The sequence below is a fragment of the Hyla sarda genome, chromosome 9 (assembly GCF_029499605.1).
Source record: "Hyla sarda isolate aHylSar1 chromosome 9, aHylSar1.hap1, whole genome shotgun sequence".
In the NCBI taxonomy this organism is placed as follows: Eukaryota; Metazoa; Chordata; class Amphibia; order Anura; family Hylidae; genus Hyla; species Hyla sarda.
In genome coordinates, this window is record NC_079197.1 from 164,544,203 (window position 1) to 164,570,805 (window position 26,603).

The 26,603-nt window shown below is 42.4% G+C and overlaps 1 protein-coding gene across 2 annotated transcripts in view; it reads right to left on the minus strand.

Annotated features, from left to right (window-relative positions):
* LOC130290431 (uncharacterized protein DDB_G0271670-like) overlaps positions 1-26,191 on the minus strand; it is a 51,070-nt gene extending 24,879 nt beyond the window's left edge. For both annotated transcript variants that reach the window (XM_056538064.1, XM_056538063.1), the window contains exon 1: positions 26,133-26,191. In XM_056538064.1, coding sequence (XP_056394039.1) covers positions 26,133-26,187 — 55 coding nt within the window. In that variant the 5' untranslated portion in view covers positions 26,188-26,191. The remainder of the gene's footprint in view (positions 1-26,132) is intronic.
* Between the last annotated feature and the right edge of the window lie 412 nt (positions 26,192-26,603).

A 26,603-nucleotide genomic window follows, 5' to 3' on the forward strand; every position in this document is an offset into this window, starting at 1 on the left:
GACCTGCAGCTTGACCTATGGGCTTCTGGCTCAGCCCCCATTTATAAGAGTGGCAGCTATTACAATCTCTTTCTTCAACCACACTTCCTACCGAGGAACAGTAAAGACCAGACGTTTCAGAGCTAAGGGTTATGGTCTTATACTGAAATGTTTATAGTCCTGCATTATAACTTTTAAGGTCTAATTAAATGTATATAAGTTGTTGTACAACAGAAGTCATAGTGAACAGTATTTTTTAATGTCTGGTAGTTTCCTTACAGGGGTTGTTCTGAACCAATCGGGAGAAGCAACATTTTACCCCATCACCAGCATCATGTACAGTTAACAGTAAAGTCGTGTATTACACATAGTCATCAGTACACATAAAGTACACCTAAGGTCAAATACACCAAAAGCCATGTACAGTAGGACTGTAACACTCACAACCACACAGTCCATACAAATGTCATGTTTCAAATGTCAAATGTGATACTTCGCCAAGGGACCCCAGTAGCCAAGGCATTGGGCATAAAGCCTCCGGCAACCCAATCTGCCAGTGTCATGTCTAGTCATGCATGGAATATTATAGGTATAGTCAAATGTGATATGTATAGTCAATTGTCATTGTATATATAGTCATAGTCCATAGTCATAGATATGTTGTTATTATTATACTCCGTCATACAATCTACCAGAGCATGTATGGACATTTATACAGAGACTCTATTGCATTGTCAGTTTTTGTTAACCACTTAAGGACCTAGGGCGTATGGATACGACTTGACGTCCTGGTACTTAAGGACCCAGGGCATATCCAAACGCCCGTGGGAATTTCGGTCCCCGCCGTGCGCCCGGCGGGGACCGGACTGGGGTGACTACTGATATCAATCAGCGGGCACCCGGCGCAAATGCCCAGGGGGGTCATCAGACACCCCCCCCCGTCGGCGATGGACGCAGATCGCAAGTGAATTCATACTATTTGCGCCGATTCCGGGTCATATGGGTCTATGGTGACCCGCAATATAAGGGGGATTGCGGTTGCCACCCCTCCTAACCCTGCTATTGGTCTGCTATTGATCATCAGAGGCGACGACCAATAGCAGACCGGGGGCGGGGAGGTTAACTTTCGTTTTCCCCGTCCTGCCCAGCCACAATAGGCGGGGCAGAACGGGGAACCGAAGGGGACCGGGCGCTGATGTCCGCTTACCGATCCGGAGGCTGCGGCGACGGTGATCGGCGGGCGGCGTCACGTGCGTCAGAAGAGGAGGCTCCCTGAATCCTACGGAAGCCGGTAAGTTGATCTGGAGGGCTACAGTCTGAGACTGTGGTCTCTAAACTGTAGCCCTCCAGATGTTGCAAAACTACAACTCCCAGCATGCCCAGACAGCTGTGTGGGCATGCTGGAATATGTAGTTTTGCAACAGCTGGAGGGCTGCAGTTTGAGACCACTATACAGTGGTCTCTAAACTATATTCCTCCAGATCTTACAAAACTACAACTCCTAGCATGCCCACATAGCTGTTTGTTGTCTGGGCATGCTGGGAGTTGTAGTTTTGCAACATCTGGAGGTCCACAGTTTGGAGATCACTGTGCACTGGTCTAAAAACTGTAGCCCTCCAGATGTTGCAAAACTGCAAATTCCAGCATGCCCAGACAGTAAACAGCTGTCTCGGCATGCTGGGAGTTGTAGTTGGGTACCTCCAGCTGTTGCATAACTACATCTCCCAGCATGCCCTTCGGTGATTAGTACATGCTGGGAGTTGTAGTTTTGCAACAGCTGGGGGCACACTGGTTGGAAAATACTGAGTTAGGTTACAGAACCTAACTGAAGGTTTTCCAACCAGTGTGCCTCCAGCTGTTGCAAAAGTACAACTCCCAGCATGCATGGTCTGTCAGTACATGCTGGGAGTTGTAGTTTTGAAACAGCTGGAGGTTTGCCCTGGGGGTACATTCACACAGGTACATTCACACGGACAGGTTTACAGTAAATTTCCTGCTTCAAGTTTGGGCTGCGGCAAATTTTTCGCCGCAGCGCCAACTCCTAGCGGGAAACTCACCGTAACCCGACAGTGCGAAAGTACCCTAAAAACACTACCCTACACTACACTACCACATAATAAAGGGTAAAACACTACATATACACCCCCTTACACTGTCCCCCCCCCCCCCCCCCCAATAAAAATTAAAAACATCTTGTACGGCAGTGTTTCCAAAACGGAGCCTCCAGCTGTTGCAAAACAACAACTCCCAGCATTTCTGGACAGCCACTGACTGTCCAGGCATGCTAGAAGTTTAGCAACAGCTGGAGGCACCCTGTTTGGGAATCACTGGTGTAGAATACCCCTATGTCCACCCCTATGCAATCCCTAATTTAGTCCTCAAATGCACATGGCGCTCTCTCACTTCAGAGCCCTGTCGTATTTCAAGGAAACAGTTTAGGGCCACATATGGGGTATTTGCACTACAAATTTTGGGGGGCTTTTTCTCCTTTTACCCCTTATGAAAAGGAAAAGTTGGGGCTACACCAGCCTGTTAGTGTAAAAAAAATTAAAAAATTTACACAAACATGCTGGTGTTGCCCCATACTTTTTATTTTCACAAGCGGTAAAAGGAAAAAAAAGACCCCAAAAATTTGTAACGCAATTTCTCCTGAGTACGGAAATACCCCATATGTAAGCGTAAAATGCTCTGCGGACGCACAACAAGGCTCAGGAATGAGAGCCTAAATTGGTGATTTGCACAGGGGGGGCTGATTTTACAGCGGTTCTGACAAACGCAAAAAAAAAAAATACCCACATGTGACCCCATTTTTGGAAACTACACCCCTCACGGAACGTGACAAGCAGTATAGTGAGTCTTAACACCCCACAGGTGTTTGACAAATTTTCATTAAAGTTGGATGGGAAAATGAAAAAAAAAATTTTTTCACTAAAATGCTGGTGTTACCCCAAATTTTTCATTTTCACAAGGGAAAATAGAAAAAAAGCCCCCCCAAATTTGTAACCCCATCTCTTCTGAGTAAGAACATACCCCATATGTGAATTTAAAGTGCTCTGCGGGCGAACTACAATGCTCAGAAGAGAATGAGCGCCATTTGGATTTTGAAGAGAAAATTTGTCCGGAATTGAAGGTCACATGTGTTTACAAAGCCCCCATAGTGCCAGAACAATGGACCCCCGACACATGTGACCCCATTTTGGAAACTACACCGCTCATGTAATGTAATAAGGGGTACAGTGAGAATTTACGCCCCACAGGTGTCTGACAGATTTTTGGAACAGTGGTCCGTAAAAATGAAAAATTACATTTTTCATTTGCACAGCGCACTGTTCCAAAGATCTGTCAAATGCCAGTGGGGTGTAAATACTCACTGCACCCCTTATTAAATTCTGTGAGGGGTGTAGTTTACAAAATGGGGTCACATGTGGGGGGGTCCACTGTTCTGGCACCACCTTTGTAAACGCACATGGCCCCTGGCTACCATTCCAAACGAATTCTCTTTCCAAAAGCTCAATGGCGCTCCTCCTCTTCTGAGCATTATAGTTCGCCAGCAGAGCATTTTACATCCTAACATGGGGTATTTCCATACTCAGAAGAAATGGGGTTACAAATTTTGGGGGTCATTTTCTCCTATTACCCCTTGTAAAAATGAAAAATTTAGGGGAAAAACTGCATTTTAGTAAAAAAAAAATGTTTTTTTCATTTACACATCCAACTTTAACAAAAAGTCGTCAACCACCTGTGGGGTGTTAAGGCTCAGCAGACCACTTGTTACATTCCTTGAGGGGTGTAGTTTCCAAAATAGTACGCCATATGGGTATTTTTTGCTGTTCTGGCACCAAAGGGGCTTCCTAAATGCGACATGCCCCCAAAAAACCATTTCAGCAAAAGTTGCTTTCAAAAAGCCAAATGTGACTCCTTCTCTTCTGAGCATTGTAGTTTGCCCGCAAAGCATTTTACGTCCTAACATGGGATATTTCCATACTCAGAAGAGATGGGGTTACAAATTTTGGGGGGGGGGGCATTTTTTTCCCATTACCCTTTGCAAAAATTGTAAAATTGGGGGAAAACTGCACTTTAGTGTGAATTTTTTTTTCCATTTACACATCCGATTTTAACGAAAAGTTGTCAAACACCTGTGGGGTGTTAAGGGGTGTAGTTTCCAAAATGGTATGCCATGTGGGGTTTTCTGCTGTTCTGGCACCATAGGGGCTTTCTAAATGTGACATGCCCCCCCAAAACCATTTCAGAAAAATTCACTCTCCAAAATCCCATTGTCGCTCCTTCCCTTCTGAGCCCTCTACTGCGCCCACCGAACACTTGACATACACATATGAGCTATTTCCTTACTCGAGAGAAATTGGGTTACAAATTTTGGGGGCTTTTTCTCCTATTACCACTTGTAAAAATTCAAAAACTGGGTCTACAAGAACATGCGAGTGTAAAAAATGAAGATTTTGAATTTTCTCCTTCACTTTGCTGCTATTCCTCTGAAACACCTAAAGGGTTAACACACTTACTGAATGTCATTTTTAATACTTTGAGGGGTGCAGTTTTTATAATTGGGTCATTTGTGGGGTATTTCTAATATGAAGGCCCTTCAAATCCACTTCAAAACTGAACTGGTCCCTGAAAAATTCCGATTTTGAAAATTTTGTGAAAAATTTTAAAATTGCTGCTGAACTTTGAAGTCCTCTGATGTCTTCTAAAAGTAAAAACATGCAAACTTTATGATGCAGTCATAAAGTAGACATATTGTATATGTGAATCAATGTATAATTTATTTGGAATATCCATTTTCCTTATAAGCAGAGAGCTTCAAAGTTAAAAAAATGCAAATTTTGGAATTTTTCACCAAGAAATGATACAAGTATCAACAAACTTTTACCACTAACATAAAGTACAAAATGTCACGAAAAAACTATCACGGAATCAGAATGAAAGGTAAAAGCATCCCAGAGTTATTAATGCTTGAAGTGACAGTGGTCAGATGTTCAAAAAATGGCCAGGTCCTTTAGGTACATTTGGGCTGGGTCCTTAAGGGGTTAAACCCCAGCCCTGGAAATGGACGTTTGGTTACAATGCCCCATCACTGCATTCGGCCCCGAGGCCGCTTCAATCCTCAAGCTCGACAGGACTTTTCATCGAGAGCGACTTCTGTTAAGTAGGGGGTTTGTAATGTCCCAGAATGTGATATACAGTGGGGATCAAAAGTTTGGGCACCCCAGGTAAATTTTTTTATTAATGTGCATAAAGAAGCCAAGGAAAGATGGAAAAATCTCCAAAAGGCATCAAATTACAGATTAGACATTCTTATAATATGTCAACAAAAGTTAGATTTTATTTCCATCATTTACACTTTCAAAATAACAGAAAACTAAAAAATGTTGTATGCATAAAGTTTGGGCACCCTGCAGAATTTATAGCATGCACTGCCCCCTTTGCCAAACTGAGACCTGCCAGTATCATGGATTGTTCTCAATCATCATCTGGGAAGACCAGGTGATGTCAATCTCAAAGGTTTTAAATGCCCAGACTCATTTGACCTTGCCCCAACAATCAGCACCATGGGTTCTTCTAAGCAGTTGTCTAGAAATCTGAAACTGAAAATAGTTGACGCTCACAAAGCTGGAGAAGGCTATAAGAAGATAGCAAAACATTTTCAGATGTCAATATCCTCTGTTCGGAATGTAATTAAGAAATGGCAGTCATCAGGAACAGTGGAAGTTAAAGCAAGATCTGGAAGACCAAGAAAAATATCAGACAGATCAGCTCGCAGGATTGTGAAAAAAACAATTCAAAACCCACCTTTGACTGCACAATCCCTCCAGAAAGATCTGGCAGACACTGGAGTTGTGGTACACTATTCCACTATAAAGAGATACTTGTACAAATATGGTCTTCATGGAAGAGTCATCAGAAGAAAACCTCTTCTACGTCCTCACCACAAAACTCAGCATTTGAACTTTGCAAAGGAACATATAGACAAGCCTGATGCATTTTGGAAACAAGTTCCGTGGACCGATGAGGTTAAAATTGAACTTTTTGGCCGGAATGAGCAAAGGCACGTTTGGAGAAGAAGGGGAACAGAATTGAATGAAAATAACCTCTGTCCAACTGTTAAGCATGGGGGTGGATCAATCATGCTTTGGGGTCAATCATGCACAGGGAACATCTCGCGAGTAAAAGGAAAAATGGATTCAATAAAATTTCAGCAAATTTTGGATGCTAACTTGATGCCATCTGTGAAAAAGCTGAAGTTAAAGAGAGGATAGCTTCTACAAATGGATAATGATCCTAAATACACCTTATGTATAGTGTTATGTGTGTTATGTGTAAAGGACCTTTAAGGACCTTTGAGTTAGTCACATGATAATGTGTTTGTTACCCAGAGAGCACCAGCTAACCAGGTGACCTGCAGCTTGACCTATGGGCTTCTGGCTCAGCCCCCCTTTATAAGAGTGGGAGCCATTACAATCTCTCTCTTCTACCCCACTTCCTACTGAGGCACAGTAAAGACCAGACGTCTCAGAGCCAGTGTCATCTGGAGGCCTCAAGCCTAACCTACAGCCACAAGCCAGTAAGTCAAGTCTTCTATGTTTGCTGTCTCTACCTACAGTCAAGTCAAGTCTATAGTCAAGTCTATTATAGTCAGCGTGGCTCTCCTAAAGACTGTCAAAGTCACTACAAGTCCCAGCAAGCTGTGGGGTCCTTCTGTGTTACTGGCCACCTCTCTGGGATCCTGGCCTAGCTGTAAAGACTATTTCCATCTGTCTACCTCAGTAAAGCTACCTTTAACCCTAACCTGGTCATGGACTATTATTGCCCTGCCTAACCTTGGGATAGCGGTACTACCATTCGGGTGGTTACCAGGAAAACCACACCCTGGCATCACGAACATTTAGGGGTTAATAACACCTGCCCCTAGGCTACAACATCTGCCCCATACACCTCACCTCATCACACCCCGTGGCTCAACACATTGAGTTCATGTGATATTATGTTTTTGAAGAAGTGTAGTTTTGTAGCTTGTAGGCTCCGTTGCAAAATCTGCAACAGGGCCCCATATGCCAATTATAATACTGGTCTCTTATGGGGCAGATGTGCTTTGAGTCCCCCTTAGGCACCAGATCCCAGTGTGACTGCTACCTCTGCTACCTTTACAGCTACTCCCCTGTATTTTGTGTGGGTTTTGGTAGGATATTGTAGCATACCCAGGCCTGGTTCGCCCCTGTTTGAGTAGATGGAATTGGCCAACAGATGTTTTGATGTATTTTTATTCTTTGGAAAAACAGTGTTCCGATTGCTACATGGGGCCCATCCTACAGACGAGGGGTAAAACAATGAGTAGTGACTGAGTTTCTTATAATTGCAAAATAGGAAAGATTCTCCTAAAAATCTATGAGGCAAGTTTCACTAAACCAGTTCTTAATAATTGAAGTCATAAGGAAGTGTATGTTCCTTGTATGTTCTCATAATCCCTCATATTACAGCATAAAGAGTTTCTTGTTGCTTGCGTCAGTTCCTGTTCCCAACGAAGACATTGACGTTTCACTAGATACAATATTCACAGAAAGTTTCTTAAAGGGGTTGTCTACTTAGGACACACCCTTTTTTATTACGATCAGCAGCAATCTCTGTGGAAATCAAGCAGCATATGTTCAGGTTTTCCTCTAGCGCCACCACAGGTAAAGAGATTTTATCTATCTCTGGATTTTCCATATTTCACCTAGCTTTCCCTGGATGAGATATTCGGCTCCTGAAACCTGGTTGCTACATACGACCTTTGGGAAATCTAACAATCCCTGGTCACCATCCCTGTCACTGTCTCACCCTGGTGGAGTTGGGTGTAAGGAGTGTAGCTGTGCGGTTACTAAAGGGTGTCTGATTAACCCTTTCTATTCGTGACACCAGGGTGAGGGCTCCTCTGTAATGCTTGTCCTACCGCCACCCTTCCCAGGAGCGATAGGGAGGTTTAGAATAATTGAATGTCCACAACCAGAGAGTTTGCTGAAAACAGTTGGAACTTTTACTGAAGATTTTATGCAAGCTTCATAACAGGAACAGTCTCTATACATGCAAAGTCTCTCGGAGATTGACAAAGGTTGGGACCTTAAGCGATTTAGAGTCCTTAGACTGATATGTGCTGTTCCACTAGATTTAGGGGATTTAGTTGCGGTCCAGTAGTCACGCTAGCTTTAACGGGGATTAGTTTAGAACTCACTGTTTAGTTCAGCTGAGGCCGGTAGGTTTTCTGGCCTAGCTTGTCTTTGAAAGTTGCGCAGATCCATCCTGCTAGTCCGGCATCCACGAGAGCAGCAACTCAAGAGAGCGATAATTGGCTACAGCTCCCTTATATGGGCAGGGGCTGGACTAGAGCTGATTGGTCCAATACTTCTGTCAACCACCTTCACAAAGGGTTATGGGTAACATGTGACCCAAGGACCTCCAAAGGTCCTTCAACATAGCCATACTATACCATAGAGGAATTAACATGGTCACATGACTGAAGGTCCTGCGACGCTAACAAGGCAAGTATACTATACATTATATTACATTCACACATTATTATTAAATATATACATATAAACATCACAGAATTAGAGTAGAGAAGAGGCGACTAGGGGCTGTCCCACCTGGGGGACCCTACCTGAGCGTAGTAACTCTGACTTTGGGGACCACCATACAAGGTCGGTATGCATTACGGTACCGGGACACCATAAAAGGATACAATAATGCACTCCTAAAGTTAGGATAAGTTATCTTAAAGTGGTACTCCGCTGCCCTGCTTCCGGAGCTCCCTCGTGATGTCACGCCCGCCCCCTCAACGAAAGTCTATGGGAAGGGGGCGCGACGGCCGTCGCGCCCCCTTCCCATAGACTTTCGTTGAGGGGGCGGGCGTGACTTCACGAGGGGGCGGGTGTGACATCACGAGGGGCGGCCCTGAACACGGAAGCATGCGCACAGCGTTCGGAACAATAAACTTCTGGATGCTGGGGAGCGGAGCTCCGGTAGCAGGGCGGCGGAGTACCCCTTTAAAACTCCAAGGATCAAAATAATGCTCGCCACATCTATGTGTGTCCTTCAGGATTCTGGGACAGCTTAGTGACATAACCAGACAGAAATAAAAGAAGTTTGACAGATGAGGGCTGCTAGTGGTGATTCTCACTGAGTCACTGTGCAGGTGACTGTCAAAAGTGCAGCCCGAGCGGTAATAAAGTGATTATTAGTCACCTTCACACCTCAAAACCAGGGCGTTCACTGAGCAGAAGAAATCAAAATCCAGGAGGAAGAAACGTCACTGAGCGGATTGCACAATCTGCTCTTTACACACTGAAAGTGGATTAGTGAGAGTCGTGCGGGGACCGACGGTGTGCTGAGCGCTGCGCACATGACGGAGGCGCTGCTTCCTCCTTTATCAGGTTTATTACAGGATAACGTGACGGGACATGAGAGAAGGCGCGGTGTGTGTTCGTGTTACCAAAAATAGGTCCAGCTGAGTTCACTTTGTCACTTTACACAACATTTGGCAGTAGGTGAATTAGTTAAGATAACAATTAACTCAACGAAAAGTCATTGTAGGGCACAAGCAATGTCATTTCAAGGGTTAAATCACAGACATGTGCTATCTTAACACTTCAAATATGCTAAACATGTGTAATATATATTCTCCATTAAGAGGAAGAGTGGTGCAGTTGCCCATAGCAACCAATCAAATTTCTTTGTTTATTTTTTAGAGGGCTTTTTAAATATAAGAGAAGCGATCTGATTGGTTGTTATGGGAACTGCAGCACTCTTCCTCTATACAGGTTTTGATAAATCTCCCCCTATTTCTTTTTTATATCTATATATCTATCTATCTCTCATATCTATCTATCTCATATCTATCTATCTATCTATCTATCTATCTCATATCTATCTATCTATCTCATATCTATCTATCTCATATCTATCTATCTATCTCATATCTATCTATCTATCTCATATCTATCTCATATATATCTATCTCATATCTATCTATCTATCTATCTCAAATCTCTCTCATATCTATCTATCTATCTATCTCATATCTTTCCATCTCATATCTATCTATCTCCTATCTATCTATCTATCTCATATCTATCTATCTATCTATCTATCTATCTATTTCTTATCTATCTATCTCATATCTATCTCATATCTATCTATCTATCTATTTCTTATCTATCTATCCCATATCTATCTATCTCATATCTATCTATCTCATATCTATCTCATATCTATCTATCTATATACTCCCCGAAGAGCAGCACAACCAAAAAACCAAATTTGTAGAGATGAGGAGCTTGATAACGGTGACGTGAGGTCACAGAAACGTTGCTCGCACTCTGTTCACTGGCTTTATGGAATAAACCTACACTTTTTTGACAAGACGCTTGTGTGCTGCTGTTCTTCGAAATTTTATCTATCTATCTATCTATCTATCTTCTATCTCATATCTATCTATCTCATATCTATCTATCTCATATCTATCTATCTATCTATCTCATATCTATCTATCTCATATCTATCTATCTATCTATCTATCTATCTATCTATCTCATATCTATCTATCTATCTATCTCATATCTATCTCATATCTATCTATCTCATATCTATCTATCTCATATCTATCTATCTATCTATCTCATATCTATCTATCTCATATCTATCTATCTCATATCTATCTATCTATATATCTATCTATCTCATATCTATCTATCTCATATCTATCTATCTATCTATATATCTATCTATCTCATATCTATCCATCTATCTATCTATCTCATATCTATCTGTCTATCTATCTATCTATCTATCTGTCTATCTATCTATCTATCTATCTATCTATCTATCTATCTATCTGTCTGTCTGTCCTTATGTAATTTGCTAACACTTGAGTTTTACTGATCCTACACTACAAACTGATAATTCAGTCATTTTATTCAAACTAGTTTTTGGAGTGCCCCCAAGTTGTGCACAATATTAAAGTTCTATTACAGTGTTCCATGACAGCCTACCTGCATCAACCTTCTAAATAAAACCTTACTGTGGCCTGACCTTCTCCCCCCGAATAAAATCGCATGACAACTTGTGGGGTTGTAAAGGCCAGAGCTTTATTATTATAAAATGTTATTGTAAAACTTAACCCATATGCCTACCCCAGGAAACTGCGGGCACGAAGCTCCAACCCAGTATAACACGAGTCTCTGCCTGAGAGGTGAACCCGTGGGGTACCACCTCTAGGTCTAACTCCCCAACTATTTTTCTGGCCTTGAGTTGCCGCCAAATAAAGCTGTGACAACAACAGGTAAGGTTATAACCCCAATTAATTTTTTTTTTTTTAGAATGTATTAATTCATTTTTTTATTTTTTTACATTTTTTATTTTATCTTAGATCTGTCGCTTAATCTCATCGGAAAGGTGCCAGATGAGAGATGACACTGCACCTACTAGGGCAGGGCCAACTATTGAGTCGGAGGCGCTGGGTTCCTGTGGTGGAGCTGCGATGAGGCTGGAGTTCTCTAATGGCGGAGCTGTGTTCTGGGCCAGGGGCGGTGGGGGCAACCTATCTAAAATGCGAGAAAGTATTTTTGTAATGTGTGCTGTGTCTGCTACCTGTGATGTGTGTCCCCTTCCCCGAACCGTACCCGAGTCACACTCACCAACCGGGGTATCCCTGCGTGGGTGGTCCGACGGGTGGTCCTGAGGAGTTGTGGCATGGTGCTAAGGCGGTCTCCGCACCTGAGGGGAGCGGTCTGCCGTTTGGCTGCATCGCTCAACCCTGGCGCTGGAGGTGCTATCGTGGCGACGGCTGTGGGAGGTGGATCCATGAGCTTCCGGGCTGTTGCGGCGGCTGCGGCTGTGGGGATGGGGGGGGGGGGATGGAGGGTCTAATATGCCGGATGGGGAACAGATATTGGGCAGGGGAAGAAAGGTTCCGGCCGGGGGCATGTTTCCGGGGGGGGGGCAGTTTGCAGGAGGGGCCTGCGTGCAGCAGAGAATGCCCCACTTCCGTCCGGCGGGGACTTCCGTCCGGGGCTGCATCAGCATGGTGAGCTCTGTGCGGAGATGCAGCGGCCTGGAGAGCTGTAGAGGGAGCCGGAGTCCGGGATGGAGGAGGGGGAACCTCCGGGACAAGAGGTAAGGGGCGGGATGGGCTGGGGGAGATGTTGCGGGTCTTTTTCTGGCGCTTACCAGCACGATGAAGTCCGGAGGTCTGAGGCAGGACCGGTGATGGGTGAGGCGGCTGGTTCCGTTTTTTGCGGTGGTGGGGTTCCGGGCTCAGGCGTTGAGGGGGGCGAGAGGTGCGGGAGGGCCTGGCTGCCGTTCGAGATGCAAGGCGGAGGTCAACCAGAGGGGGCTTAGCCGGAGGGGCTCCGTCCAACATGTTGGAGAGCCACTGCAGTCCTTCTTGCTGGGCTTGCTGCCGTATCTGCTGCAGGAGCCGGTCCATCTTCGCTGGTTCTGGGACGGTTTTCTGTCTGCCTGTAGTGACTCCTGAGTCTGAGGGGACACTAACAGCACCAGCACGTCTTGCAATAGTGTGAGACCCAAATTCCCCTCCCCTGGCTTCTGGGGACCAATCCTATGGGGGTTATATTAAAATATTTACCCCACGCTGACCTCTGATTCAACCCAGAGCCAAATGCATAGACCATAGGTGCTTCTTTCCCATTCATTTCAATAGGGCTGAGCTAAAATTACAGACACAAGCCAAAGACAGGCATGTAAATGGAGTCCATCAGTCAGGCTGTCAGGAGTTAGGCTTTGTTCACACATCCAGGATGTCCACACGGAAAACCTCAGTGCGGACATTCCGGAGACTTAGGGTGCCAGCATAATATATATATACACCTACACTTGCCATCCCCCACCAATAACCACAATCAAGTAGTATCAAAAGACATCTTTATTATACAACACAAGAAAAATACAAAGTATACAATATTAGAAACCCCTAAAAAACACACATCCCCAAAATTGCATGGGTATCCCTGGCCGATCACTAGCACAGTATAACAGTATGCACAATAACCTAATTAATATACCTCCATATATCTATATAGGGAATGCTGGTACCATTATTGTATAACATGTGCAATCACTGGCATCATAACATTAAGGAATCACATTACCTGTTCCTTGCATACTGTCAGCGATCATCTGGGGACTCCCGTGCACCCTCAACGGACGTCTGTTTCGTGGGCTAACCCACTTCGTCAGGAGGTAGTTTACCCTTGCTCACCGGTATATTTATACCTAAAGACCGCTCATCGGCGCATGCCCCGATCTCCGGGCCGGAAGTCAGGACCCGCGGCGTCATCAGGCTTCCGCCGGCATGTAAACATGACGGTTTCCGCCCGGACTCAGATATTGGTATGATCTACAATTTAGATAAAATCTCACATACTATGGATATAAATTGGTCCCCAGATAGCCTTGATATACATTATAATACACAATATCAGTAATTAAAGTTATGAGAACATTTATATTAACATTAGTACTACGTCACATTTTATACATCAATCATTATACATGGTACATTTATACATCACACTATTTTAGCAAAAAAGTTTTTTTTATTATAAAACAATAATATCATAAATTAAATACTGAAATCACCTAAACATAAATATAACTATTATAGTGCTGCTATGTGTTCTAATCATATACATTACTATATATATATATATATACACCTTTATGTCCAATAGTGTGCTATTATAAACCCTACAATTGATAAATTAATCTTATTTTACATTGTACTACCAGTGCATTTTTTCAAATAATAATTGTTAATTACAGTATTATATTAGTGACATAGAAAGTGATAAAGTTAACCACCCCTCCCCCCCTACAAAAACACCAAAAATGATATCTAAATTGTGTCCAGCATAATATGCCTAAGAGACGGCAATGCATTCCGTGTGGAGTCATCAAAAGAAGTTGACAAGTAATTTCTTTCTGCGGACACAGAAAACTGAATTTCTCTGCCAAAAACATCTAGCATGGAAATTCCGGACTGTGAACATGGCCCTAATAAAGAAAAAAATACTGCATGTCCGATCTTTTTTCTCTGCTTAACCCCTTAAGGACCAAGCGTTTTTCTGTTTTTGGACTTTCGTTTTTTCCTCCTTACCTTTTAAAAATCATAACTCTTTCAATTTTGCACCTAAAAATCCATATGATTGCTTATTTTTTGCGCCACCAATTCTACTTTGTAACGACATCAGTCATTTTACCCAAAAATCTACGGCGAAACGGGAAAAAAAATCATTGTGCGACAAAATTGAAGAAAAAACACAATTTTGTAAATTTTGGGGGCTTCTGTTTCTACGCCGTAAATTTTTTGGGGTAAAAATGACACCTTATCTTTATTCTGTAGGTCCATACGATTAAAATGATCCCCTACTTATATAGGTTTGATTTTGTCGGACTTCTGGAAAAAATCATAACTACATGCAGGAAAATGTATATGTTTAAAATTGTCCTCTTCTGACCCCTATAACTTTTTTATTTTTACGCATACGGGGGGGGGGGTATGAAGGCTCATTTTTTGCGCCTTGATCTGAAGTTTTAATCAGTACCATTTTTGTTTTGATCTGACTTTTTGACAGCTTTTTATTCTTTTTTTATGGTATGGAAAGTGAGCAAAAATACGCTATCTTGGAATTTTTTTTGCACGTACACCATTGACCGTGCGGTTTAATTTACAATATATTTTTATAGTTCGGACATTTACGCACGCGGCGATACCACATATGTTTATTTTTATTATGTTTATGTATTTTTTTATATGGAATTTGGGAAAAGGGGGGTGATTTAAACTTTTAATAAGAAATGTGTGTGTTTTTAAACTTTTTTTAACCTTTTTTTTTTTTTTACACTTTTAGGGGACTATTAGGAGGAATCATTTGATTCCTCACACAGATCAATGGGATTACATACAATCCCATTGATCAGTGTGCTCTGTGCTCGAATGATAAAGCCTGGTCCTGCCAGGCTTTATCATTCAGAGCGCAGGAGCCGCCGCAGCCGGAGAGGTAAGCCCTCAGGCTACCTCAGCAGTGGATCGCCCCCCCGTCATATCCCAGTAACAGCCATTGGATGAGCATAGAAGTCCATGGTCGTTATTGGGTTAAAGGGGTACTCCGGTGGAAAACTTAGTTGTTTTTTTTTAAGTCAACTGGTACCAGAAAGTTTTACAGATTTGTAAATTACTTCTATTAAAAAAATCTTTACCCTTCCAGTACTTTTTAGCAGCTGTATGCTACAGATTCTTTTCTTTTTGAATTTATTTTTTGTCTTGTCCACAGTGCTCTCTGCTGACACCTCTGTCCGTGTCAGGAACTGTCCAGAGCAGCATAGGTTTGCAATAGGGATTTTCTCCTGCTCTGTTCAGACAGAGTCTAGCCTAGACGCGTTTCATGGTACTTGGAACGACCTCTTCTTCAGTAGGCGAAATTTGTATACATATACATATATAAAGTCCCAAAATAATGCAGCACTACTTATCCAATCCAGCAAACAATGGTGGTGCCAGCGTCCAAAAAAAAGACTTGATCAAGGTCCTCCATAGACAAAAACCAAAAACAGGCGCAGCACTCTCAAAAAAATGGGTGATTTAATATCTCATGTCAGCATTACAACGTTTCAACTCCTCCTGGAGCCATTTTCAAGCATGTATATATATGTGTGTGTGTGTGTATTTGGGATTTTAAGGCAAAACAAAACGCTTCATATTATGCTATTAAACTTCTTTACTAAAACTCAGCAGCATATAAGTAGTAGATGAATTAAATACATTTTTTATATATATAAAGTGTAAATAAACGTATGAGATCTAGGATGCAACCTAGAGTGCTGTTCAAGGCATCATCCAATCAGGACATAGTATAGGTGATATCAATAACTGCCATATAGAAAACTTCCTTCTTCTTTGCTGCTCAGCAGATGGTGAAGTTATGTCATTTTTTCTCTCTCATAATTTTATATATGGTTGTATAAAATATATATGATTTAATCCTTTTATTCAATTGATATTACTATTTCATATATTTATTTATTAATTAATTAATTTATTAATTAATTTATTAATTCATTTATCAATTTATTTATTAATTAATTTATTAATTTATTCATCTTATTTAAATTCCTTTTATTTCTTTAATCTCCTTAATTGATTGTACCCTATATATATATGTATGTATATATATAATATATATATATTCTTTTTCTTGCATTTGTTTTTCTTTTTTCATGATTTTAATACGATTAATTGATGAATATACTTAATTAATATATATATTTAATTAATTTATTACCTCATAATATATTTATTTTTAATTACATTAGATATTTTTAATGCTTCTATATATATTTAATTTTCCTTAATTGCCTTATATACAGTATATCCTTATACATTATTTTACACCTCTATTTTATCAATATGTCCCAGGACAATAGTCAAATCTCATCTGATAAAGTTAATCCTGACGCTCTACAGTCCATGGTAGATGCCTCAGTGTCTAAATCTATACAAAATGCAGTTTTTACTCTGCAAGAATCTTTTGAGAAATCACTATCCAATGTGATGGCTCGCTCTGGCACTACTATTACAGGGGTGTTACCTCCTATAATCCCATCGGATCAATATTGGTCCCCTGCCGAATCTGTGTCTCGTTTGGCAAAAGGTCTTAGAGGTCCTGGTAAAGCAAAATCAAAAAAGCGCCATATCCCAGACAAGGTGCCATACACCTCCAAAAGTGTGAAAGACACATCAGAAACTTACCATGAGACCGATATCACCCAACATATGGGTTCTAAACCAGACCTACCTTCTAGTGGTTCTAAGAAACCTATTTCCTCACCCTCTGCCCAAGAGGAAGTCCAACCTATCAGGGCCACGACTTCCACTTTTAGAGCGAAGCCAGACTCCTACCTAGTTGTCTCATCCGAAGAATCTGAGGATTCTGACATACATGAAGTGGATGAAATTTTATATGTCTCGGCGGAAAGTGAGTCAGATCACGATGACCCTGCTATGCAGGAAGACACTACAGTGAACCTACCTGGGGATGCATATTTTGACCCCACTCTGATATGCCATCCACGGTCTGGTGAGTGGCTTCTCAATCAAAGGATTGCGGAATTTTTAGCTCTTCGCGCTAATAAATCTTTGGACCGTCCATCCCGTAGCAAGCTAAAGGCGGAATGCCCTCGTCCCTCTCTGCCTAATAACGCTTCTGCTACTCCGGAATTGGACCCTCTTCTAGCCAAATTTCTGTTTAAAACGGGTAAAAATCCGAAGAAAGGAGTGGACCGTAGTTTTAAGTCCTGTCAGGACAAATTGATGGACCTTCTTGGCCCACTTTCCAAAAATTTTGGATATGGCTGATGAAGCGTCCAATTCTAATACTACTGTTGATACTGAGACCCTTAAAGGTTGGATTCAACGTGCCATTTGTATATTCGGCAACGCTAACTCTGCACTCTCCACTGAGAGAAAGAGATCGATACTCATGAAAATTGACCCACAACTTACCAACCTAGCCACTGCCGAACCGGTCAACCCCACAAACGGCATGCTTTTTGGAGAAGATTTCATAAGAGAGCTTAACAAATATGTTGGGCTTTTTTCGTCTCTTAATAAAGCTCAAGTATCAATGAAAAAAGTATTCTCTAGTAGAATTTTTGGGAGGGCCGGAAAAGGCCGGGGCCGATTTTCCGGCCGGTCATCCCACTATAGAACTTATAGAGGCCCCTACTCTCAACCACCCACACAATTCACTGCCCCACCTGCCACTCCCTCCCCATTTTTCCCTTACAGGTCCAGACCTTCGCGTTCCAGAGGCCAAAGAGGTTATCCCCGCTCAAGACCTCCCACAGGTAAGCCTACCCCTGTATTCTTCCCAACATATCCCATTAGGGGGAAGACTCCTTCATTTTTTCCACAATTGGACTATGATTACGTCCGACTCTTGGATACTAAATACAGTCATGGGTTACCAAATAGAATTTGTCACCCCTCCTATCCAAACACATTTACCTCATCCAATCCAATTTTCCCTATTGGACAAAAAACTCATAGATCTAGAGGTCCAAGAATTGGCTTCCAAAAGAGCAATTTTATCTGTACCCCCACATTCCATGGGATTCCTAAGCAACCTCTTTCTGGTAAAAAAAGAAAGACGGAGGTCACAGACCTGTGATCAATTTACGTCTTTTAAACAATCTGGTTGTTTATCGTCACTTCAAGATGGAGGGCATCCATCTTCTAAGAGACATTCTTCTGAAAAGCGATTAGTTAGTGAAGATAGATCTAAAAGATGCTTATTTGACAGTACCAATCCATCCATCTTCTCAACCTTTTCTTCGTTTCCTTTGGAACGATCAGACATGGCAATTTACTTGTCTCCCGTTCGGTCTTTCATCAGCCCCATGGTGCTTCACAAAACTACTGAAACCAGTAGTTGCCTCTCTAAGAAGTCGCGGAGTTCGTCTTATTATTTATCTAGACGACATCCTCCTTATGGCTCAAACAAAAGAGTCACTTTTGCTCCACATGAACTGGACATTACACCTCTTAACTCATCTAGGATTTCTCATCAATCACAAAAAATCCATCCTGATTCCATCTCAACATCTGGAATTTTTGGGTTTCATGATAGATACTCAACTGACCACTTTGAGTCTCCCTCCAAGGAGATTGAAAGTTATTCGGAAAGAAATCCGACAGATTCTCCACAAAGATATCTTATCTCTGAGGACAATAGCTCAAATTGTGGGTCTCCTTTCAGCCTCCATTCAAGCCATTTTTCCGGCTCCTCTTCACTACAGAGCTCTCCAACGCCTAAAAATTCGCCACTTGAGACAAGGTCTCGGTTATTCAGACGAAGCTCCTCTGTCCTCAGAAGCCAAAGAAGAACTTCTTTGGTGGCTCAATCACATAGAATCTTGGAATGGGAAAGTGATTTTCCATCCGAATCCGGACATCGTCATCGAATCAGATGCGAGTCTTTCCGGATGGGGTGCTCGTTGCGGCTCCCTTTCTACAGGAGGCAAATGGTCTCCTTCAGAATCCCTTCTTCACAAAAACTGTCTAGAACTTCTGGCAGGATTTTTTGCTTTAAAAAGTTTTGCAAAGAATTCCTCCCATTGTTGTATTCTTCTTTGTATGGACAACATTTCCGCTGTCCAATACATCAATCATTTGGGAGGCACAACTTCAAAAATTCTTGCAGATTTTGTCAAAGAATTTTGGCATTTTTGTTTAGACAAGAATATTACCCTGAAAGCGGAATACCTTCCCGGAATTTCCAATTCAGTAGCGGATTGGTATTCTCGTCATTTGACGGATTCCAGCGATTGGAAACTTCATCTTCCAATCTTCCAATCGATCAATTCTCTTTGGGATCCTTTGCACATAGATCTTTTCGCATCCCGTCTCAACACTCAATTACCTCTTTTTTACAGTTGGCGCCCGGACCCGGAAGCTTTGGGGATAGACGCCTTCCTGCAATTTTGGCCTCAAAAGACTCTTTATGCCTTTCCTCCTTTCAATCTCATTCCTCGAGTTCTATTTCAAACCTCTATACAGAAATCAACTCTAGTCCTCATAACACCACTATGGCCAACCCAGTCTTGGTTTCCCCAAATTCTTCATCTTCTCTTAGATTTTCCCCGTCTTCTTCCTTCATGTCAGAATCTTCTTCTGGATCCCCAAGGGAATTTCCACCCTCTGGTTCTGTCGGGACAATTACCTCTAGTCGCTTGGTTAATTTCGGGTCACCAAGATCTAACCTCCAACTTTCAAAATCAGCTCAGGACATCTTATCTGATGAATGGGCCCCAGGTACCAGATCTGCTTACAGATCAGCCTGTAAACTTTGGTCTGATTGGTGCGATAGAAGACATTTGGATCCCTTACAAGCATCTATATACCACATTTTAAATTTCTTATCTGCCTCTTTTGATGCTGGTAAAGCGTACAGAACCATTAATCTTTATCGTTCAGCTATATCCTCTAGACATGTACCTGTCGACTCCATTCCTATTGGTAGACATCCTTTGGTCTGCCAACTGCTTAAAGGAATTCGTTTCCGCAGACCACCTTTACCAAAGTACACTTCCACATGGGACGTGAATCTAGTTCTCAATATGTTCATTTCATGGGATGATAACGATTCCCTCTCTTTAAAATTTCTTTCATTTAAACTCACTACACTTCTATGCCTTATCTCGGTGAAGCAGGTCTCTGATGTCAAATCTCTTGACATTTCTCATAGACAATTTACTCCTCAAGGTGTTATTTTTTCAATTTATCGTCGTACAAAAACCAACCTTCAATCAGTTTTCTACCCATCTTTTCCACATCACGAAAAACTATGTGTGGTTCGTTGCCTCAGATCTTATGAACAAAAAACTGAATCTCTTAGGAATACTTCCCACTCTCAATTACTAGTTTCCTTTTGCAAACCTCATGCACCTGTATCCTCACCTACTCTGGCATGATGGGTTAAACAAACTTTACAACTTGCTGGTATTGACACTTCAAAATTTACTGCCCACTCTACTAGAAGTGCTGTCTCCACTAGACTTTTCCAATCTGGGGCTTCTCTATCAGACTTACTTAAAGCTGCCAACTGGTCTTCTGACTCTACCTTTAAAACCTTCTACTTTAGACCTGAATCACATGTTTCCATGTTGTTGTTATAATCTAATGTATTTTCTTCTCTTATATTTTAATTAGAGTCTATAATATTTATCATAGCTTTGAACTAGCATAATACGAAGCGTTTTGTTTTGCCTTAAAATTGAGAATTTTCCTATCCTGGGTGACGGAAAATTTGGATTTTAATAAAAACAAAACGCGAGTATTATCCCTCCCAGAACCCATCCCTGTAATTGTATTTTTTCTTCCTTTCAGTTCAACAATGAGTGCTTCATCTTCTCCTGTTACAACATTTGTCATCAATGGAGTTCCTTATTGCATTCCGCTTGGTTTTCCTGTTCTACGATTACCTGTTGATGATTGTTCCTGTTTTTTCTGACATCTACTTCGCAAAGAAGAAGGAAGTTTTCTATATGGCAGTTATTGATATCACCTATACTATGTCCTGATTGGATGATGCCTTGAACAGCACTCTAGGTTGCATCCTAGATCTCATACGTATATTTACACTTTATATATATAAACAAATTATTTAATTCATCTACTACTTATATGCTGCTGAGTTTTAGTAAAGAAGTTTAATAGCATAATACTCGCGTTTTGTTTTTATTAAAATCCAAATTTTCCGTCACCCAGGATAGGAAAATTCTCAATTATACATGTATGTGTATATGTATAGTTTTTTTTTCTGTGATATGTAGTGGTGTATAGTGATGAGCAGCAGGGGCCATATTCGAATTAGCGAAATTTTGCAAATAAATGGACAAATATTCATCCTATGTTCGCGAAATTCGTAAATTCGCTACGTTTTTTCTCATTTTTTTCATGCTAAAATTCGTAATGAAATTCGCATAGTGCGCATGAGTGATTATATCTTTCACCTAAAAGAAGGGAGGGATCAGTGTCCAGTCTGGAAGTGCCGATATTCGCATAAATATTCACAAATATTCACATAAATTCGCATAAAAAAAGGAATATTCGATATTACGAATATATATCACTATATTCAAGTGCCGATATTCACAGTAAAAATTAGCATTTCGAATATTGGCGCTCAACACTAGTTTTGTATCTGTCACTAGGCCAATATGGCCCAGACCTAGTGCTGCATTTACCACAGTGGTGGCCAAACTGTTCCATGCGCCTTGGACAACTTTCCGTCAGCTTCTCCTCACTATATATATCAGTGTTCACAAAACAGTGTTTAGATAGATTTTGCATAATTACAACTCCCAGCATGCCCGGACAGGATATAGATGTCTGTTCATGCTGTGAGTAGTAGTTTTGAAACAGCTGGCACACACTGTTTGGAAAATAAGGAAAAAAATATACTGTATGTATATACAGGGTCAGCCTTAGGGGTGTGCGAGCCGTGCGGCCACACAGGGCGCCATAGCAACAGGGGTGCCGGGCGGCCGACACAGCTCGCACCAAGTATTTATCATTTCTATTGCCCGACGCCCGGGATTTAGCCCTGCTTCGGGCAAGCAGCGCTAAATGCCGGTGTAATGAATAATACTGTGCCCTGTAGTGGAAGTTGACCCTCCGCACAGGGACACAGTTTTCTGCTTTGCAGGCCGCTCCCTCTCATTACATTCCCACTACCCTCCCTCAACTGTGTCCCTATGCGGAGGGTCACATTCCGCTTCAGGGCACAGTTTTCTTCATTACACCGGAAGGCCCCGCCCTCCTCCACGTCTCCGGTTGGCTGGCGGCAGGAGTCTGAAGAGGGACTTCGCGCATGTGACGTCCCTCCGCAGACCCGCACAGGATGTCAGTGACGTCACTCGTCAGGCCGCCGCCAGAGAGAAGAGAAGCGCAGCGCAGGTCAGGTAAAGTTGTCTATGTGTATGTGTGGGTGTCTGTCTGTGTGTGTGTGTGTGTGAGTCGGGGGGGATGGGGGAACGACAATGCTACCGAATTTGAGGAACCTGCTACTACCTAATGTGGGGCTATACTGCAACTAATGGGGGGGAACTATACTGCACCTAATGTGGGGGATCTATACTGCACCTAATGTTGGGAACTATACTGCACCTAATGTGGGGAACTATACTGCACCTAATGTGGGGAACTATACTGCACCTAATGTGAGGAACTATACTGCACCTAATGTGGGGAACTATACTGCACCTAATGTGGGGAACTATACTGCTCCTAATGTGGGGGAGCTATACTGCACCTAATGTGAAGAGCAATACTGCACCTAATGTGGGGGAAACTATACTGAACCTAATGTGGGGGGGGGCTATACTGCACCTAATGTGGAGAGCTATACTGCACCTAATGTGGGGGAACTATACTGCACCTAATGTGGGGGAACTATACTGCACCTAATGTGGAGAGCTATACTGCACCTAATGTGGGGGAACTATACTGCACCTAATGTGGGGGAACTATACTGAACCTAATGTGGAGAGCTATACTGCACCTAATGTGGGGTAACTGTACTGCGAACCTAATGTGGAGAGCTATACTGCACCTAATGTGGGGAACTATACTGCACCTAATGTGGGGGAACTATACTGAACCTAATGTGGAGAGCTATACTGCACCTAATGTGGAGAACTATACTGCACCTAATGTGGGGAACTATATTGCACCTAATGTTGGGAACTATACTGCACCTAATGTGGAGAACTATACTGCACCTAATGTGGGGAAATATACTGTACCTAATGTGGGGAACTATACTGCACCTAATGTGGGGGAACTATACTGCACCTAATGTGGGGGGAACTATACTGCACCTAATGTGGGGGAACTGTACTGCACCTAATGTGGAGAACTATACTGCACGGAATGTGGGGGAACTATACTGCACCTAATGTTGGGAACTATACTGCACCTAATGTGGGGAACTATACTTCACCTAATGTGGGGGAGCTATACTGCACCTAATGTGGAGAGCTATACTGCACGTAATGTGGGGGGAACTATACTGAACCTAATGTGGGGGAGCTACACTGCACCTAATGTGGGGGAACTATACTAAACCTAATGTGGAGAGCTATACTGCACCTAATGTGGGGGAACTATACTAAACCTAATGTGGAGAGCTATACTGCACCTAATGTGGGGAACTATACTGCACCTAATGTTGGGAACTATACTGCACCTAATGTGGAGAACTATACTGCACCTAATGTGGGGAAGTATACTGCACCTAATATGGGGAACTATACTGCACCTAATGTGGGGAACTATACTGCACCTAATGTGGAGAACTATACTGCACCTAATGTGGAGAGCTATACTGCACCTAATGTGGGGAACTATACTGCACCTAATGTGGGGGAACTATACTGAACCTAATGTGGAGAGCTATACTGCACCTAATGTGGAGAACTATACTGCACCTAATGTGGGGAACTATATTGCACCTAATGTTGGGAACTATACTGCACCTAATGTGGAGAACTATACTGCACCTAATGTGGGGAAATATACTGTACCTAATGTGGGGAACTATACTGCACCTAATGTGGGGGAACTATACTGCACCTAATGTGGGGGGAACTATACTGCACCTAATGTGGGGGAACTGTACTGCACCTAATGTGGAGAACTATACTGCACGGAATGTGGGGGAACTATACTGCACCTAATGTTGGGAACTATACTGCACCTAATGTGGGGAACTATACTTCACCTAATGTGGGGGAGCTATACTGCACCTAATGTGGAGAGCTATACTGCACCTAATGTGGGGGGAACTATACTGAACCTAATGTGGGGGAGCTACACTGCACCTAATGTGGGGGAACTATACTAAACCTAATGTGGAGAGCTATACTGCACCTAATGTGGGGGAACTATACTAAACCTAATGTGGAGAGCTATACTGCACCTAATGTGGGGAACTATACTGCACCTAATGTTGGGAACTATACTGCACCTAATGTGGAGAACTATACTGCACCTAATGTGGGGAAGTATACTGCACCTAATATGGGGAACTATACTGCACCTAATGTGGGGAACTATACTGCACCTAATGTGGAGAACTATACTGCACCTAATGTGGGGAAATATACTGCACCTAATGTGGGGAAATATACTGCACCTAATGTGGGGAACTATACTGCACCTAATGTGGGGGAACTATACTGCACCTAATGTGGGGGAACTATACTGCCAACCTAATGTGGGGGAACTATACTGCACCTAATGTGGGGAACTATACTGCACCTAATGTGGAGAACTATACTGCACCTAATGTGGGGAAATATACTGCACCTTATGTAAGGAACTATACTGCACCTAATGTGGGGGAACTATACTGCCCCTAATGTGGGGAACTATACTGCACCTAATGTGGGGGAACTATACTGAACCTAATGTGGGGAACTATATGGCATCTAATGTGCGGGAACTATACTGCACCTAATGTGGGGAACTATATGGCACCTAATGTGGGGGAGCTATACTGCACCTAATGTGGGGAACTATACTGCACCTAATGTGGGGAACTATACTGCGCCTAATGTGGGGGAACTATACTGCACCTAATGTGGGGAACTATACTGCACCTAATGTGGGGAACTATACTGCACCTTATGTGGGGAACTATACTGCACCTAATGTGGGGGAGCTATACTGCACCTAATGTGGGGGAACTATACTGCACCTAATGTGGAGAACTATACTGCACCTAATGTGGAGAACTATACTGCACCTAATGTGGGGGAACTATACTGCACCTAATGTGGGTAACTATACTGCAACTAATGTGGGGGAACTGTACTGCACCTAATCTGGGGGAACTATACTGCACCTAATGTGGGGGAACTATACTGCATCTGATTAAGAAGGGCAGGGGACTGGTGAAGGGGGACATGGGACTGATTAAGGGGGCAGGGGAATGATTAAATATAAAAAATAAATATTTTTTACAAAGATTTTTTTCCTCTTTGTGTATGTTTAAAGGGGTAATGGGGGGGGGGGGGGGGGCAGGCGCCACAAGGTTAGCACGCACAGGGTGCCTGAATACCTAAGGCTAAGGCTACCTAAGTGTATATATGTGTGTATATATTTTCCAAACAGTGTGTGCCAGCTGTTTCAAAACTACATCTATATCCTGTCCGGGCATGCTGGGAGTTGTCATTTTGCACTGAAATATATCTCAGTGTTTATCAATGTGTTGTAAGCTTTTTGTAAAACTACAGCTCCCAGCATGCCCTGACAGTTTTGCAGCAGCTGGCATCACACAGCTTGGAAAACACTGATAGATAAATATAAATATACTGTATAAATATATATGTATGTGGTGTCCCAGTACCGCATTTCATACGGTACTTATTTATCTACGGGTCCCCTTACCCAGAGTTCCTAGGACTTAGTAATATCTGTTAGTCAGTCCGCCCCTAGTCGCCTCTATTATAGTGTATAGATTCCTAATTTATCCATAGAATAATGTATATAGTATAATTTCTGTATAGAAATGGTTAATTACTTGTTTCCATGGTGTCGCAGGGCCTTCGGGTCATGTGATGCGTTCCAAGCCTCATTCTGGATGCGTTCCAGGCCTCACTTTGGTATCTCTAGCCTTATTTTGGGTTTTGCAATGTATATAGATCCTGTGATGTAAGCAATCCCATGATACCATGTAAAGTGAGTGGCAGACGTTCGGACCAATCAAAATCGCCACACCCCCTGCCCAAATAAGGGAGCGGCGGCCATCGTGTTGCTCTTTTTCTCCTGGCTCTTGATGAGAGATGACCTATATCGCAGTAATCGCAGTGAGTTAGGTCTGAGCCTTGCGGCATCGGCTGAATGATCTAAATTATAGAGTGTGTCATCCCCTAAACACTCTGCAGTATCACCGGACTCAATATTTCCCCTAAATCCAGACGGATCTGCACATCACTCCCTAAATTCAGAGACTAAGCAACCTAAGAACTGTTATATGAGACTGTTACTACGC